General features: G+C 42.7%; 2 protein-coding genes across 2 annotated transcripts in view; both read left to right on the top strand.

The window, feature by feature from the left end:
- Window positions 1–489: 489 nt before the first annotated feature.
- On the top strand, window positions 490–8,753 carry LOC108680241 (atherin). Its single transcript, XM_018169029.2, has 6 exons — window positions 490–1,700; window positions 4,325–4,554; window positions 4,980–5,062; window positions 5,954–6,094; window positions 6,415–6,629; window positions 6,840–8,753. The coding sequence occupies exons 1-6, from the start codon at window positions 795–797 to the stop codon at window positions 6,981–6,983; spliced, it is 1,719 nt and encodes a 572-aa protein (XP_018024518.1). The 5' UTR covers window positions 490–794; the 3' UTR covers window positions 6,984–8,753.
- Window positions 8,754–10,423: 1,670 nt separating this feature from the next.
- LOC108680240 (long-chain specific acyl-CoA dehydrogenase, mitochondrial) overlaps window positions 10,424–14,573 on the top strand; it is a 15,122-nt gene continuing 10,972 nt past the window's right edge. Inside the window, exon 1 of the mRNA XM_018169028.2 lies at window positions 10,424–10,887. Coding sequence (XP_018024517.1) covers window positions 10,766–10,887 — 122 coding nt within the window. The 5' untranslated portion in view covers window positions 10,424–10,765. The remainder of the gene's footprint in view (window positions 10,888–14,573) is intronic.

Genomic DNA, 14,573 nt, shown 5'->3' with positions numbered 1-14,573 from the left:
ATTCGAATCGCACCCTTAACATTATTTCAATACGAGTTAAGATTCAGTCATACGATTTTTGGGTGTTAACATTACACCATTGCATTTTGATGAGCAAGACAGGAAGTCGCCAGTAGCGGAACGTGGTTTAATTGTGTTAGTTTTTGAAGCGAGATGTTTCCAGCTTTAATTCTTCGATTCGCTCGGTACACCATTCACTTTCCTAATTTATTTCTATATTATTTACTTGAAACTTTTTATAAGTGCACGTACTACCTGATCGAGTTATATTAGTTTCGTTAAGGCAGGTTTTGTCGTTTGATTGTAGTAAGGTATCGATAAATTATCTAGACCGACTGCCGTCGACCGGCTCACTGCGCATGCGCGAACGCCAGCTGCGCTCCCGCGCTGCCATCTAGTGTTTATTCTGAGATCTAGTACAATTGCACCAAATATGTGGTTGCTTTTGAACTGTTCGTAAACGTCCTTTCTTTCGTCTTACGTGTTTTAGATCACACATGCACGGCATGAATTTGGAAAAAGGTTGCATTTTTATCTATTATATTAAATCTAAAAAGGCATCTTAAAATTTCTGTGTCTTGGTACGCTGAGGTCAGCTTTGGTAAGAGTGGATTTCGCGTGACTGAGTCGGTCATATCAGTGACGGACTTCAGTGAGAGTGGGTGTGGAAGCTCGCTTAAAGCGACCACGTGAACATACTGTGTGCACATTCTAAGATTAAGCGAGTGCGTCAATCGCAAGTGTAACTCGTTAATTATTGACATCATATGTAGCTAAATTCTGAGTTGTTTTCTATGAAAACTGACAATATGGTGAGTAACGAAATCAAAAACATGATCATACGCGCTATACAAGTGCTGCGCAGTCGACGCGTTCGCCCCAACCTGAAGAAAATCGCATGGCTTATACAACGCCAGCACAGTTACTCAGAGAAGACTCTCCTCGGCTTTATAGAAGCTCTCGTTGAGAGCAAAGATATCCTGCGCGTGCACTTCAAAGGAGCTATTTCATATCGCGTTCCTCCCAACACGAAAGACGCTGGAGAAGATGAGCGTCCGACTACAACGCTTAGTCGCGATGCTTCCTCAGACAGTTCAGAGAGCGACCCCGAGATAGTGGACGTGACTGGCGAACCAATGCACAATATACACAAAGCATCACCGTCGTCAGATTTTAGTGTACGCACATCACAGTCTAAAGGATCTTCATCTTCAAGAGGAAGAAGCACCGGGTACTCGGTCAATCAAAGATCTTCAAGCGATGCCGGCATGAGAGCAGCCGTCGGCAGCGCTCCCAGACCTCGCATGCACGCCGGCCCCTCAATCCGAGGCGAAGGCGCCTCATCGCTGGAGAACTTCGACGCCTCCAGCTCGAAGTCGTGCGCGCGCATGAATGATACAACAGACTCTCCCACATGTTCTGGTGGCACGATAGAGGATACCATCAGTCGGGTTATACAAGGTGGCGGTGGAGACGGAGGAGTCTGTAATGGAGCAACTCAAAGAAGTGGAAGCTCTACTCCTGCTGGAGGTGGTTCAGAAGAGGGTGATAGTAACGAAGCTCTGGAGTTTGAGACACCTTGTGCCCCACCTAGAGCACCCCCACTTCGTGGAGCACGGAGGGGTAGACCTCCTTTGTCTTCGCTGGGTCTAAATCACGCACAGACTAGAAGACCCCGGCAGTTGTCTTCGAGACCTAAGGTATGCAAAGGAATTTAAAAGATTCACATGTGCAAGTAAAGTGAATTTGAGCTTTGTATTTTGTATCCTTAGTTTATTTCATTGCGTTTATATTCGCTGTTCTCCGATACGACTAATTTTCGACTTAGCACTTGCAATTCTTTATTCACTATTGCATTAGTAATTTTAATCTAGGTGGGTCAGTGGGTGAAGTAATCATGTAAACTTGCTATAGTTAGGTAGGTATATCCACCGACACCGAGTTTACATTACATGCCACAACTGTAAAGCCTAACAATAAAATTTTATAACTGAATTAAATCTCGATAAGTATTTTTTTTAAGTAAGCATGTGAGTTTTCACGTTTCGTTATACCGAATTACTAATGTTTACTGGCGATCCGGCGCCGGCCGAGTTTATGGAATCGTTACCTAAGGCTATTTATTTTCTTTGTTGTTTTCGCATGGACTTGACGGTTTCCCATTCAGTGAACTCGATTTTCGATTTTCATCATTTTGTAATGAGAACGTTTGAATCATGAATCTTCTTAGAAAGTTGTTGGAAAATGATGAAGCAAATGTTTAAAGCCAAATGAGGCATCAGATCTTAAATTTTGTCCACTTATCAACACAAACTTTTATGGTGCCAGATTAAGACAATGCGGCAACGATACAATTGCGTACGTGGTCATGTCTCTTGTTGGTCATGTCACGATTCTTTATGAGTATTTCTCATGTGTCGCGTGTGTAATTAACACGTGTTGCTAATGTCATTAACACGTGTTGCACGTGTAAGTCCCGCGTGTTTTCATTTAAATGCTCGATTCTTCCTCTTTTACTACTCACCTGGTTTACGTGTAATACTCACAAGATGCTATTGAAATAGTTACGTGCTGCACGTTATTATTGACATTGATGGTGTGACAACATCAGATTAGCGTGGAGTAACTAGTAGTTATGCGCTACGATACTCGCGCGGAGTGAGTGGGAGTCGCACGGAGTATAAGTGGGAGTCGCGCGGAGTAAGTGGGAGTCGCACGGAGTGAGTGGGAGTCGCACGGAGTATAAGTGGGAGTCGCGCGGAGTAAGTGGGAGTCGCACGGAGTGAGTGGGAGTCGCACGGAGTATAAGTGGGAGTCGCGCTGTGGGAGTCGCACGGAGTAAGTGGGAGTCGCGCGGAGTAAGTGGGAGTCGCGCGGAGTAAGTGGGAGTCCCGCAGGGTATCTGGGAGCCGCATTTAAATGTGGGCGTGAACGCGTGCCATCTACCCGCCCTGGCGATGTGGCTGGTGACCACAAATCGCCGAAAGAATGCGCACGCATTTATGATCTAATTACGAACCTGTCACCCTGACCCGCACGTTGCTTTTGGCTATCGTGGATCGTGATTGCGGGTGGTGGTATCCTGCTCACGTAGGCTAGCTAAGCGCCAGGCCAATCGCGTACAAATTTCATTTGTTCTACGACCATCTCGGGTTCTGAGATGGTTGTAAATAGGAACATTCGTTCTAGAGAGCGTGAAAGTTCTGAGGCGACCTAAGTCCTATGATCGTAAGTCATAGCATGCTTGCAAGTTCTCGACGGTTGTAAGTTCACAATTCACGTCACCTTTGGATAAGTTCATTTAAAAACTCAGTTTTTCTGTCATATATATGATGCGTCTCAAGTATTTAATATCATCTGGTGTTTAGTTTCTGGCATCCCAAAATATTGACTCGCAGTCACTGTGAAGATCCTAAGGCCGCGTTTGCAGCAGTTTGAGTGAGTTGTTGCACTCGCTGTGATGTCCGCTAACATGGAAACTCCTGGCTCATCTGTTTTACAACTACGAGAATAGCATTGCGATATCATCATTCAAATTAATGATTGAATGGTGACTATATATTGCTTGCACAGTATCCGGATTTACCGTTTGCTCAAGGATAACACTTAACTAATCCAGTGCCTTGGCTTCAAGCCTCCAAGTGGGCCGACTGAAGTACTCATATAATCATATTGTTGAATACTTATCCATCCATGCGAATGCAGCAAGTTTATTTTTAATTACCGGCCTTAACTATGTGTTAGGCTATTATACAAAACTATCACATTGCATTATTGTTATTAACTCCTTAGGCCTGCTTAACTTAATTTAGGTTATTAATTCCTATGCTTCTAAATTCTAAAGCAATAACTATGGTTTATCCACACATCCTACAGGCTACAGCCAATGACACATAAGTCGCCATTCAGCAGCCACTGCACTTGAGTCGCCGTTTGTCAATAGAAACCGTATAATACTTGTCATAATTACGATTTTAGGTTCAATTTCCATGTAATAACTAAGAAGCTTTTTCGATCCCTTTGGAAAATTGTTTCTCAATTTTGTTCACTAAACATAGTTTCTTATGAAGGCCGGCGAAATTAGTGACGTGGTGACAGTGGAAATGTGGGATTGACGGTAGACTAATGTATACTTACAATTTGCTAAACAATTCCAGGAGATTGTATTTTTTTTGTTTCCTTACTTGTGACGCATCAGTGCATTAACTTTTAATAGCAAACAATCTTAAATGAAACTAAGTGTTTTAATTTAACAGGAAATCCTTTTTAACTCACATGAAATCCACAATTTCTAACCAGATTTATTATTTGTTTTCTTTTGTAGAGGGCGAAGAGGGTTTACGACCCAAGTGAAGGAGGCATCATTGAACTTCCCAACAACCACTCTCCCTCGAGCCAGTACCAGTACAATGGAGGTACCACGTACCCCTATAATGCCTCGTCAGCAAGTACCAGACTTCCCACTACTGGTGGTAGTGGCAGCAGTTACTACTGTAGCAGTAAGCGGAGATCTGCCGCTGCCAGTAATTCAAGTGCAGATTATTCATGCAAAGGGTGTGTATTGTTGTGCTGTGTTGAAAATTATCTTATCTTAATTCATGTTTTTATTGTTTTTATTGTTTTATAGCATCACGGTTATCAAGTATTTTTTTGCTGGGCATAATTTACAAAGAGCAGGAGCAGGTCTGTTGCCTAACCTATGAAGTAACTTTGTGCTCAGGTTGCAATGCCATCAAATAATTGTATGTGTTTATTAAAGGCACATAGAATAATCTGATTTGCACAATAACTTTTGAATTTCAGGGGATATTCAACTTTCAAGCTGAAAACTCTTACATGATTAGAAGATAACTTGATTGTAAATGTCCTTAATGATAACAGTCTAAGTGAAATAAAAAGTTGCATGTACTTTCTTGCTCTAAAGGGCATTAAAAATCTCGCCATGAGTTATCTATTAAGCATTTAATTATTGTAAACAGGGAAAGCCTTTGCGACATCTGCCAAGGGGATGCTGGCTCAACGGACGAGTTCCTTCTGCGCTGCTCCTCTTGTCCTGCAACTGGTAAGCGTGCGCTGGATATTGCTGGGATGGATGGATATTGCTGGGATACATCAAATCAGTCTAATATTTTTTAGAAATCCTTGTACTAGTAACTATTAGTATACACAGGCTGACAGGCCTTATTCTTCTATGAGTCCTATCAAAATGAACACTGCATAGTCACAGTTGGCCTTTTATATCAGTACCACTATTGTATCTAGTACTGCTCACTCTACCAAATTTGATGTGAAAACTTTTTGACAACTGGACTATGATATTGGATTAGAGATTTGCCCACCAACTATAGATGTGATCCATTCCAAGTGCTACAACTTTGCCTCTACTGCTATAACGTCTGCGTTGCTCAAATCACTACGTAGTGAATTGTCACTGTAATGCAAGGAAATCAAACTTTATTACTGTAATATGTTAGCTGCTGAAGCTTGCAGCTTGCTTAGAAGTACTCTGGTTTTAGGACAAGACTATGTTGATATTTTTCTTGCTTCATCTAGAAATTACAATTTTATGAGCTTCTAGTTTTTCACCTTACTGTTGCTTCAATTTGTAGTTCTTCAATCTTACTTCAGATTTTAAATTTCATACTAACAATTTTAATGCTTTATTATTTAGAAGCATAAGCATATAACAGGAGCATAATTTCACTTTTTTTAGCACTTCTGTGCATTAGCCCTCCGTTTCAGAAGACAGAGACTAGCCCTCTGTTAACAGAGGGCACTGGTCCCCTATTTTTCTTCTTACTAATTAGCATAACTTGGGATCTGTGAAATTTAGCATAGTGATGACTATATACAATATATTTTTTTCATTCTAGTAAACCAAATTTGCAATTAAAGAGATGTATCATATTGTACAAGGAATTGAGCTTGTACTAACATATCACTTATATGGCAGGTCACCCCTCATGCCTGGGCTACAGCGCAGTGCTGGCAGAGCGCAGCAGGAAGCAGCCGTGGACCTGCATGGACTGCAAGCACTGCACCGTGTGCAACATGGACCACCTCATAGTGAGTGTGCAACATGGACCACCTCATAGTGAGTGTGCAACATGGACNCAATACTCAGATACCGGTATTCATAATTGAAACAAATTCTTTTTTATATTACTTCCACATTAACTACATTTTACATTATTTAACTTTAATGTTACTTTTACATTAACTAGGGATATGGTCAGTATCTTGCAGTACTTTTACATTAACTAGGGATGTGGTCAGTATCTTGTAGTACTTTCACATTAACTAGGGATATGGTCAGTATCTTGTAGTACTTTCACATTAACTAGGGATATGGTCAGTATCTTGTAGTATTCAGTCATTGTATCATTTGTAGTACAACATCAACTGTGTTGCCAGGTTACAGATCATCCCAGTACAACTCCACCCCTGGGGGAGGGTTCCCCCTCACCCCTCGGGACTCCCCAATACCTGGGGACGACGAGAGCCGGTCGAGCGGAGGCAGTGGGTTTGATCCCTCAATCCCCAATGCAACCCACTGGAGTGTGGAGGAGGTAGTAACCCACTTCGCGGGGAAGGGTTTCGAGGAGGAAGCTCAGACTCTAAAAGAACAAGTAAGCTTCTCGCACATATTTAGCTATAACAAAAATGATTCAAAAAATATGAACCATTTAATGAGATGGAATGTGGCAGTGAGACGAGATCCTACGCAGTGTGATAGGATCAAATTTTTATAGATGACAGTTGAGTTTTTATTGCGGAATTTGCGAGCATAATCATCCTTCAATAAGAGTTGTTTAAATAAATAAGGAATTTGTGCGCAGGCCATCGATGGGTGCGCCGTGCTGCTCTTGTCACGCGCTGACGTCATCTCCAGCCTCGGCCTCAAGCTTGGCCCTGCACTCAAACTCTACCGCCACGTCCGCGTGTTGCAGACACGCATACCTAACCCTGTAATGCCCACCTAACCCCGTAATGCCCACCTAACCCCGTAATGCCCACCTAACCCCGTAATGCCCACCTAACCCCGTAATGCCCACCTAACCCCGTAATGCCAACCTAACCCCCACAATGCACACCTAACACCGTAATGCCAACCTAACACCGTAATGCCAACCTAACCCCGTAATGCCAACTTAACCCCCACAATGTACACCTAACCCTGTAATGCCCACCTAACCCCACAATGCCCACAACAGCTTAACCCATAAAGTCCCCGAATATCTCTCCCACATAACTAACCTCCCTCTCCCTATCTAACCCCATATCTATCTGACGACCACTGAAGCTGAGCATCGCTCCACTCCACGCCCTCGGGCAACCTGCCTCATCAACAACGACGCGCTTGCTTCCACCTTCAACCAAACTTTTAGAGGCTTGGTTGAATATACCATCGATGCTGCGTTTGGAGGGATGCATATTCCGTCACACAGCTTTTGGATCCTCCTCAAAAGAACCAAGAATCCTCTTTTTTTAATTTTTTGGTATCCTTCTCAAGACCAAGCCATGCTACAAGGATAGTCTTCACGTGGCTTCAGTGGCCTCATTTGTGTTGTTAATTACGAGTTAACTTAAGAGGGTACACGACTCGCTTGCAGTGTCAAGTCGCCATAACTAAGACAGATTAAACTGAAGAACATCTAGTCGAAAGCTGCATTGTTTGCTATTTATTGTTTTCAAATACTATCAAAAGGTCAAGCTTGTGTTGTATTCGGAAAATGCATTATTGGTTTTAATTACCTGCTTTATTCATGCAGGAATTTCCCTGTCCCCTGTATTGAATTTTCTATAATTACATTCAAATGTTTTTAGACTTCATGTACAGATTTAGTTTTGTCTTAAAAGGTTTATTTGAAAATGTCAATCGTTAGCAGCTTTTCATAATCAGCAGGAGAGGGAAAAGTTCTTCTGTTATGTTGTTAATTGAACAGAAATATCGCCAATTGTAAATAGTTTGATGTGTCATCTGATCTCACTCATTATGTTTAAACTGCATTGATGTCTCGTGAATGGTGAGTGGCATGTCTCGTGAGTGGTGAGTGACATGTCTCGTGAGTGGTGAGTGGCATGTCTCATGAGTGGTGAGTGTCATGTCTCGTGAATGATGAGTGTCTTGTCTCGTAAGTGGTGAGTGTCATGTCTCGTGAGTGGTGAGTGTCATGTCTCGTGAGTGGTGAGTGACATGTCTCGTGAGTGGTGAGTGTATATATTGTGTATTGTATTATAACTATCTCGAGGTAATTACCGTTGAGAATAATCATGTATAATTCCATCATATAGTTAACGATGTATTATAATCAGCTAGCATTGATCGGCCAATTAGACCCAATGATCGTAATTATGTAGAATTATTGTAATTTGTTGCCTAATTTTCGGCCTTTTAATTAAATCTATGAAGCCACTTTATAGAAGCTGCTGTCCAGGGGACGACCCTTGCTGTGCAGGGGACCAGTTTAATTATCAAGTGTACATATCAATTTCCATCGCTTATTGGCTATTGCCGCTTAATGACCGCTGAGGAACGAAGGTTGTTGCCTCTTCAGCCGTGGCTGCTACAGCTGCTGCTGCCTGAACTGTTGTTGGTACGCTAGTACCAGCTGCTGTTGTACTCTGTACAATTATCACGTACTTCATCGTACGTTTATATATTAAGTATCAAGAGAAATGTTTTGTGTGTACGTACAACTCCTCTGTAATTACCTGCCTTTAATTATTCAGTTAAATAAAAGGATAATTGAAGATGATTGTTTGATTCCTCATAATTGTTATTGAAAAGAGACTGCAGGCAACTTTAATTTATTATTTATCGAATAAATGATCGATAATGGTACTCTTAATCCAAAGACCTAGCTGCTGATTACATGCTTCATTGAATACAATATAATTAATGATACCGATCGGCAACGATTAGTAGTTAGATATTAATGAGCATCATTAGTATCAGTGTCAATCGTAAGTACTGAAAATCAGCAACGTGCTCCTGGCTCTCGGCTGTTGATTAAAAGAATAAATGCGTCAGCTGCTGGGTTCCCAACTGGGCGCGGATACGCAGATAATCTTATCGAAACTAACAGGAATGAGTAAAATGTATGAACCCCGCAATGAACTATTGAATCATGCTTATACATGTTTGAGAAAGCCTAAGGTTAGCCAAAACTTTATTTCTTCCCCTGCTGCAGGTTAATTCATGCCAGTACCTGGATCTTACTGTTTATCATTTTCGTATCGTTGCGACGTGTGGACCAACTGAACCTAATCTACATTTGACTGAACTCCGCGAACTCGCCTGCGCTACTTACTGCCCAAAGCATAACTGATTCAACTATGACCACCTGATCTGCTTGAAATCCAGAATATAGCTATTAGCAATGTGACGTGATAGGAATAATTACAGATTTTTACGTTATTTACTTTTTGATTAAAACGAAAAACGCAACTTTTTTGAAACTTTTCAAATCATGACTGTTCCAATTATGAACGGATCTGCTTGAATTTCAGAAAATAACAGGTTATTAGCAATGCGACCAGGGTGTAGTTATTACAGATTTTGACGTCATTTCGTTTTTTATGAAAACGAAACAAGACAATTAGGTTAGTTTCGGATAGGTACAGATAGGTTTATTTTGATAAAAAAATGAAAGGACGTAAAAATAGGCAATAATTCCTCCCGTACCGCTTTCCTAAAAAATTTTATGTTGCGAATTTCAAGCAGATGCACAGAGAACACAACCGCTAGGTGACGTGTTCTATCGTAATCATCAGATGCTGAATGCAAACATATATAGGTACGTACCATGGTTGAATTAATATTAATTAAACCATGGGTACGTACTATGTCAGGTACAAAGATGGGAAAGAATAATTATGCGGGCGTAAATAGAGCAAACAAATGCTACTGAGTCGCCCCTAATTTTTGAACACATATCTTTTTAGCAAAAAAGTGGAATTTTTTATGAAATTGAGGAAGAAATGTGTAATGGTAAACACGACCAAAGACCCACATTCCCAAAAATTTTCTGGCTCTCTGATCTACCTACGAAGTAAACTGTACTTTATTGAGTACTTTGAGTACAATATTCCTGAAGGAATCGTGTATCATTTTGTCCTCTACACAGAAATCAACTCTCTATGTCTAGTTTCTCTCAAATGATGATAACAATTAAGACGATTTATGTATCCCTAGAAACATATGGGTCCTCCCTCAGTGTCTCCTCTAAAATCTAAATCATCATACACACGTCTAGCGTCAACTCCAATGCATCTGCATTACAGGTGGCAACTGGCATGGACTGCAGAGTGCAGTCTACAGTCTGCACTCTGCACCGCTACGAAGTACGAACACACAACACAGAGGCAAACAGAACAGACTCAGACCGTGAGTCAGACGGTCAGACCTCAGTTGACCAAAAGCTGTACATGAGAACGGTTGCCGACGGTGCTGTTATTGCTGTGGAAACGCAGTTCTAGAAAGTATCTTTTTTAACTCGTAATAAATAGTAAAGATTCGTTTTTTGGTTCGTCGAATTATTGTATTGATTCTTAATAAATACAAAAAACATATACTTCTAATTACAAATTATTACAGGTTGTTTACGTTAGGCAACTACTGCGAGCAGAGATAAGCCTGCACGTAGGATACGACTTACGAGATAGAAGCGACTTACTAACTCAGGTTCTGCTGTAGTAGCTACAATAGAACCGGTGGTGCGAAAATCATATAAGATTCAATCTGTTGCCTCAATAGTTCAAGATGATAAACAAATTAACGCACGCATGTATGCGTTTCATGCGTGTTGGAAACATCGCGTGTCAGACTACGAAAAGGCAGTTATCCACGACAGCGGCAAGACATTGTAGTCATGAAGATAAGCCGTAAGTTGTCATCGCCGGAGTGACACTAAATCGTGTTACACAGCTAAGATTAGATTAGTAATTTACGCATGCTGTGATGTTGGTGCGTAGTAACTAGTAATGCCAGGGCTTTGTAACTTACAATACTTTAACTGAGTTTCTCAAATTTCTTTATTTATTTCTTTCTTATTTATTTATTATTTATTTCTTGTGTATAAGCATAACAACACATTAAATTTATAATATCATATGCCTCCTAGACTCCTAGTTGTGTCTATTTTCTGTCTATATCCTTTAGAAGTATAAAGAAAAGCACCGGGGTGTTCGTAGAAGTTTTTGAACAAATCAATGTATCGAGTTCTTGAATGTCCAAAATTTAAGCCTGGAAAATAGATATTGCTGTCGCAGCTGTCCTAACTCTAATTCTTATGCCGCTTGTGTCCCGGTTTTTACTGTTCCTGTGCGCCAGCTTTGTGACAACTGACAAGCCTTTCAAGTATCAAATTTTGACACTTATTATCACTGTATTCAGTTAGAGTGTTAGACCCTCTACCGCCAGACATGAGTAACCGGAGCAATATTGTCACAAGCCTTCTCCAAAAAGGATACGTTCTAGTGAGCGCAAACTGACTTGCACTGATGGTTGCCGTCCTCAGGTTGATACACTCAATAGTTTACGAATAATTTAAGTTGAAATTATGTTCCCCGTTCCCGGAGAGTGACATACGGCGGTACAGGGTTAAAATGCCAGCTTGTGTTGCAGGAAGCGTATCCCAACCTCACAAGCGGACTCCTTCCTGGACATCGGTGTGAGTGGTGCAGTAGCATGCACAGTGAGTGGAGCAGTGCCATGCGCAGTGAGTGGTGCAGTACCATGCGCAGTGAGTGGTGCAGTAGCATGCACAGTGAGTGGAGCAGTGCCATGCGCAGTGAGTGGTGCAGTACCATGCGCAGTGAGTGGAGCAGTACCATGCGCTGTGAGTGGTGCAGTGCCATGCGCAGTGAGTTGTGAAGCACCATGCGCAGTGAGTGGAGCAGTGCCATGGGCAGTGAGTGGAGCAGTGCCATGGGCAGTGAGTGGAGCAGCACCATGCGCAGTGAGTGGTGCAGTACCATGCGCAGTGAGTGGTGCAGCACCATGCGCAGTGAGTGGTGCAGTACCATGCGTAGTGAGTGGTGCAGTACCATGCGCAGTGAGAGGAGCAGTGACAGTGAGTGGAGCAGTGTCCCCTGTCGACTAGTGTACGCATCCAACAATGTCCTCTGTATATCAAAGTCCCCTTCCACCAGTGTCCCTCGTGCAGGTGGGAGGAGGACGGGCAGGTGTCCCGTGAGGTGTGGGAGAAGGCGGGGGCCGCGGGTCTCCTCGGTATCACGACGCCCGCGGAGGCGGGAGGCCACGGGGCGGACTTTCTCCACAGTGCCATCGCTGTCGAAGAACAGTGAGTGGAGACATGTAGATTATTTCATCTGAACACAAGTTAATACATTCGCGTTTCTAGCTAGAGCATCGTTCGCGATCGGCTTTGTACAAATTTGGCACTAAGCTTAGCAAAGCCGCGCTGAACATTGTGACAGTCATAGTGTGTCGTTTGCTGGTCACAGTTTGGATGGGTGAGGTCTTCTTATAAATATAAATTTTGGTTTACTTGTGCTCGCAGTTTCTGGCGCTAGTCTTTGTCAGCTTGCTAATGTTTGTAGCAGCTGTTGTCGGTTCTTAGGTCTTCATTACATGCATTTTTTCTATATCATCTCGGATTCTTCTACCTCCAATACTTTAGGAATGGCAATGAAGTATGGTGTTATTATCATGACTATTTAAGTATGGACCAATATCTTTATTACCATTAACAAACGTATGTCCAGAACTCTTACATGTTCATGGGCCATGGCATGTAGATTGTTGGTGATCAGTCAGAACCGCTGGTTTAATGTGAAAGGAACTTATTTGCAGTTTCCCCCAATTTGAGTAATCAACGCATTCTAGCCTCTTATTGAGTATGCAAATTAGATTGAGTTACATTTACAGGTGCTACGTGCGAGCCTCGGGCCCTGGGTTCTCGTTGCACAGTGACGTAGTTATGCCGTACTTCACGAATTACGGCACGAAAGAACAAATCGAACGTTACGTTCCTGACATGACGGCCGGCAAGAAAATTTCAGCCATTGCCATGACCGAGCCCGGTGCTGGCAGGTGGGTTATGGGGTGGCGGTCTTTGGCTTGGGTGTTCCAAAATTTACTTTATTGTAAAAAATGAACCAGGTATTCGACATAAGAAATCAGCCTTCACGTGTAGTTTAACTCTCAGATTATGCTCTCCTTCGCCTTAAGTCTAATGAATTCAGTTATTCAACACAGCCCTAGTCACTTGTTGAGTTTCTTGCTATCTTTGGATCCAAAATTTACTTGAATGGAGAAATGAGCAAGGTATTCAACTTGATAAATTCGCCTTGATATGAAGTTTAACGCTCAGATTATGCTCTCTTTCACCTCAAATCTAATCAATTCAAATTATTTCACACCACCCTAGTCAGTTTTCTGCAATGGAAGTCGCTAACCTGACCTCCAGGTATTGTTATTCCCAGTGACCTGCAAGGCGTCAAGACACGGGCCGTGCGCGACGGCGACGACTGGATACTGAACGGGTCCAAGACGTACATCACCAACGGGGCGCTGTGCGACGTCGTGCTCGTCGTGGCCGTCACGGACCCGGATGCTAGGGCCCGTGCCCACGGCATCTCATTGTTCATAGTCGACGCCGGCACCAAGGGCTTTAATAAGGGCAAGAAGCTCAAGAAACTTGGACTAAAGGCACAAGATACGTCCGAGTTGTTCTTCGAGGACGTGAGGCTGCCGAAGGAGGCGCTGCTGGGGACCGAGCTGAACAAGGGCTTCTACCAGCTCATGCAGGAGCTGCCCCAGGTGATGTGGTTCCCCACTAGAACTATCGATAGTGAGGAGCCGGGCGGGACCTGTGTGTGGCATCTTTGACATGGAACAAAGAGTGAGAGGTATAAAGGTATGAGGGAGGTAAACATGAGTTGTGTCAATCCGTCAGCGTGGTATTGTATTGGATGACGTGGCTTGTTATATAGGATCAGCTACACCCAAATGTGATGGAAGCAACTACCGTCCGGGTGTAGCATGGTCCGCTATGTAGGAATTACTATAGAGCGATGGAGGTAGGGGTCATAAAGTGCGCGTAATTTGGAGCTTTTGATTAACAGGTGCTGTTCGGCGCCATCATTCTTCAATCCATCAATAACTTATTGAACCTAAACATTCTTTACCGCAACCTACATAATACATGTTTCCAGTATTTAAATAACAGTGGGACGGCTTTTTGTAACTTCTAAATCCAATCTCAGCTCTTTTAATCACCCTCATTCGGAGTCATTCCTTAGTTTCCGACGCCCCTACATGTCTTGTTGTCGTACAAAAATGGCCAGTTTAGCTCAAAGGTCTGGGAGTATAATGGGTGGTCAGGGTGATTTTGTGAAGTGCTTCGGCCGCTTTTTTTTGAAGTCAGTTGGTCAATTGCAGTAACGTCGTTAGACACGGCGTAAAAACCAGTGGCAGTGTCAGTAAGTCTGGAATATTTTTTGACGGCCGTGAGGTATTCTTGGGCCATTTTTTTCCAGTTGGATGCAGTTTCTCTGGGGTCTCTGGTCGTGGTGATGATGATGGGACGGGGGGGGGGGGTTTA

The sequence above is a fragment of the Hyalella azteca genome, unplaced genomic scaffold, assembly GCF_000764305.2.
Source record: "Hyalella azteca isolate HAZT.00-mixed unplaced genomic scaffold, Hazt_2.0.2 contig3755, whole genome shotgun sequence".
Taxonomy (NCBI): domain Eukaryota; kingdom Metazoa; phylum Arthropoda; class Malacostraca; order Amphipoda; family Hyalellidae; genus Hyalella; species Hyalella azteca.
Note: the sequence above shows the minus strand (reverse complement) of the source record. Positions and strands in the feature narration are given on the sequence as shown.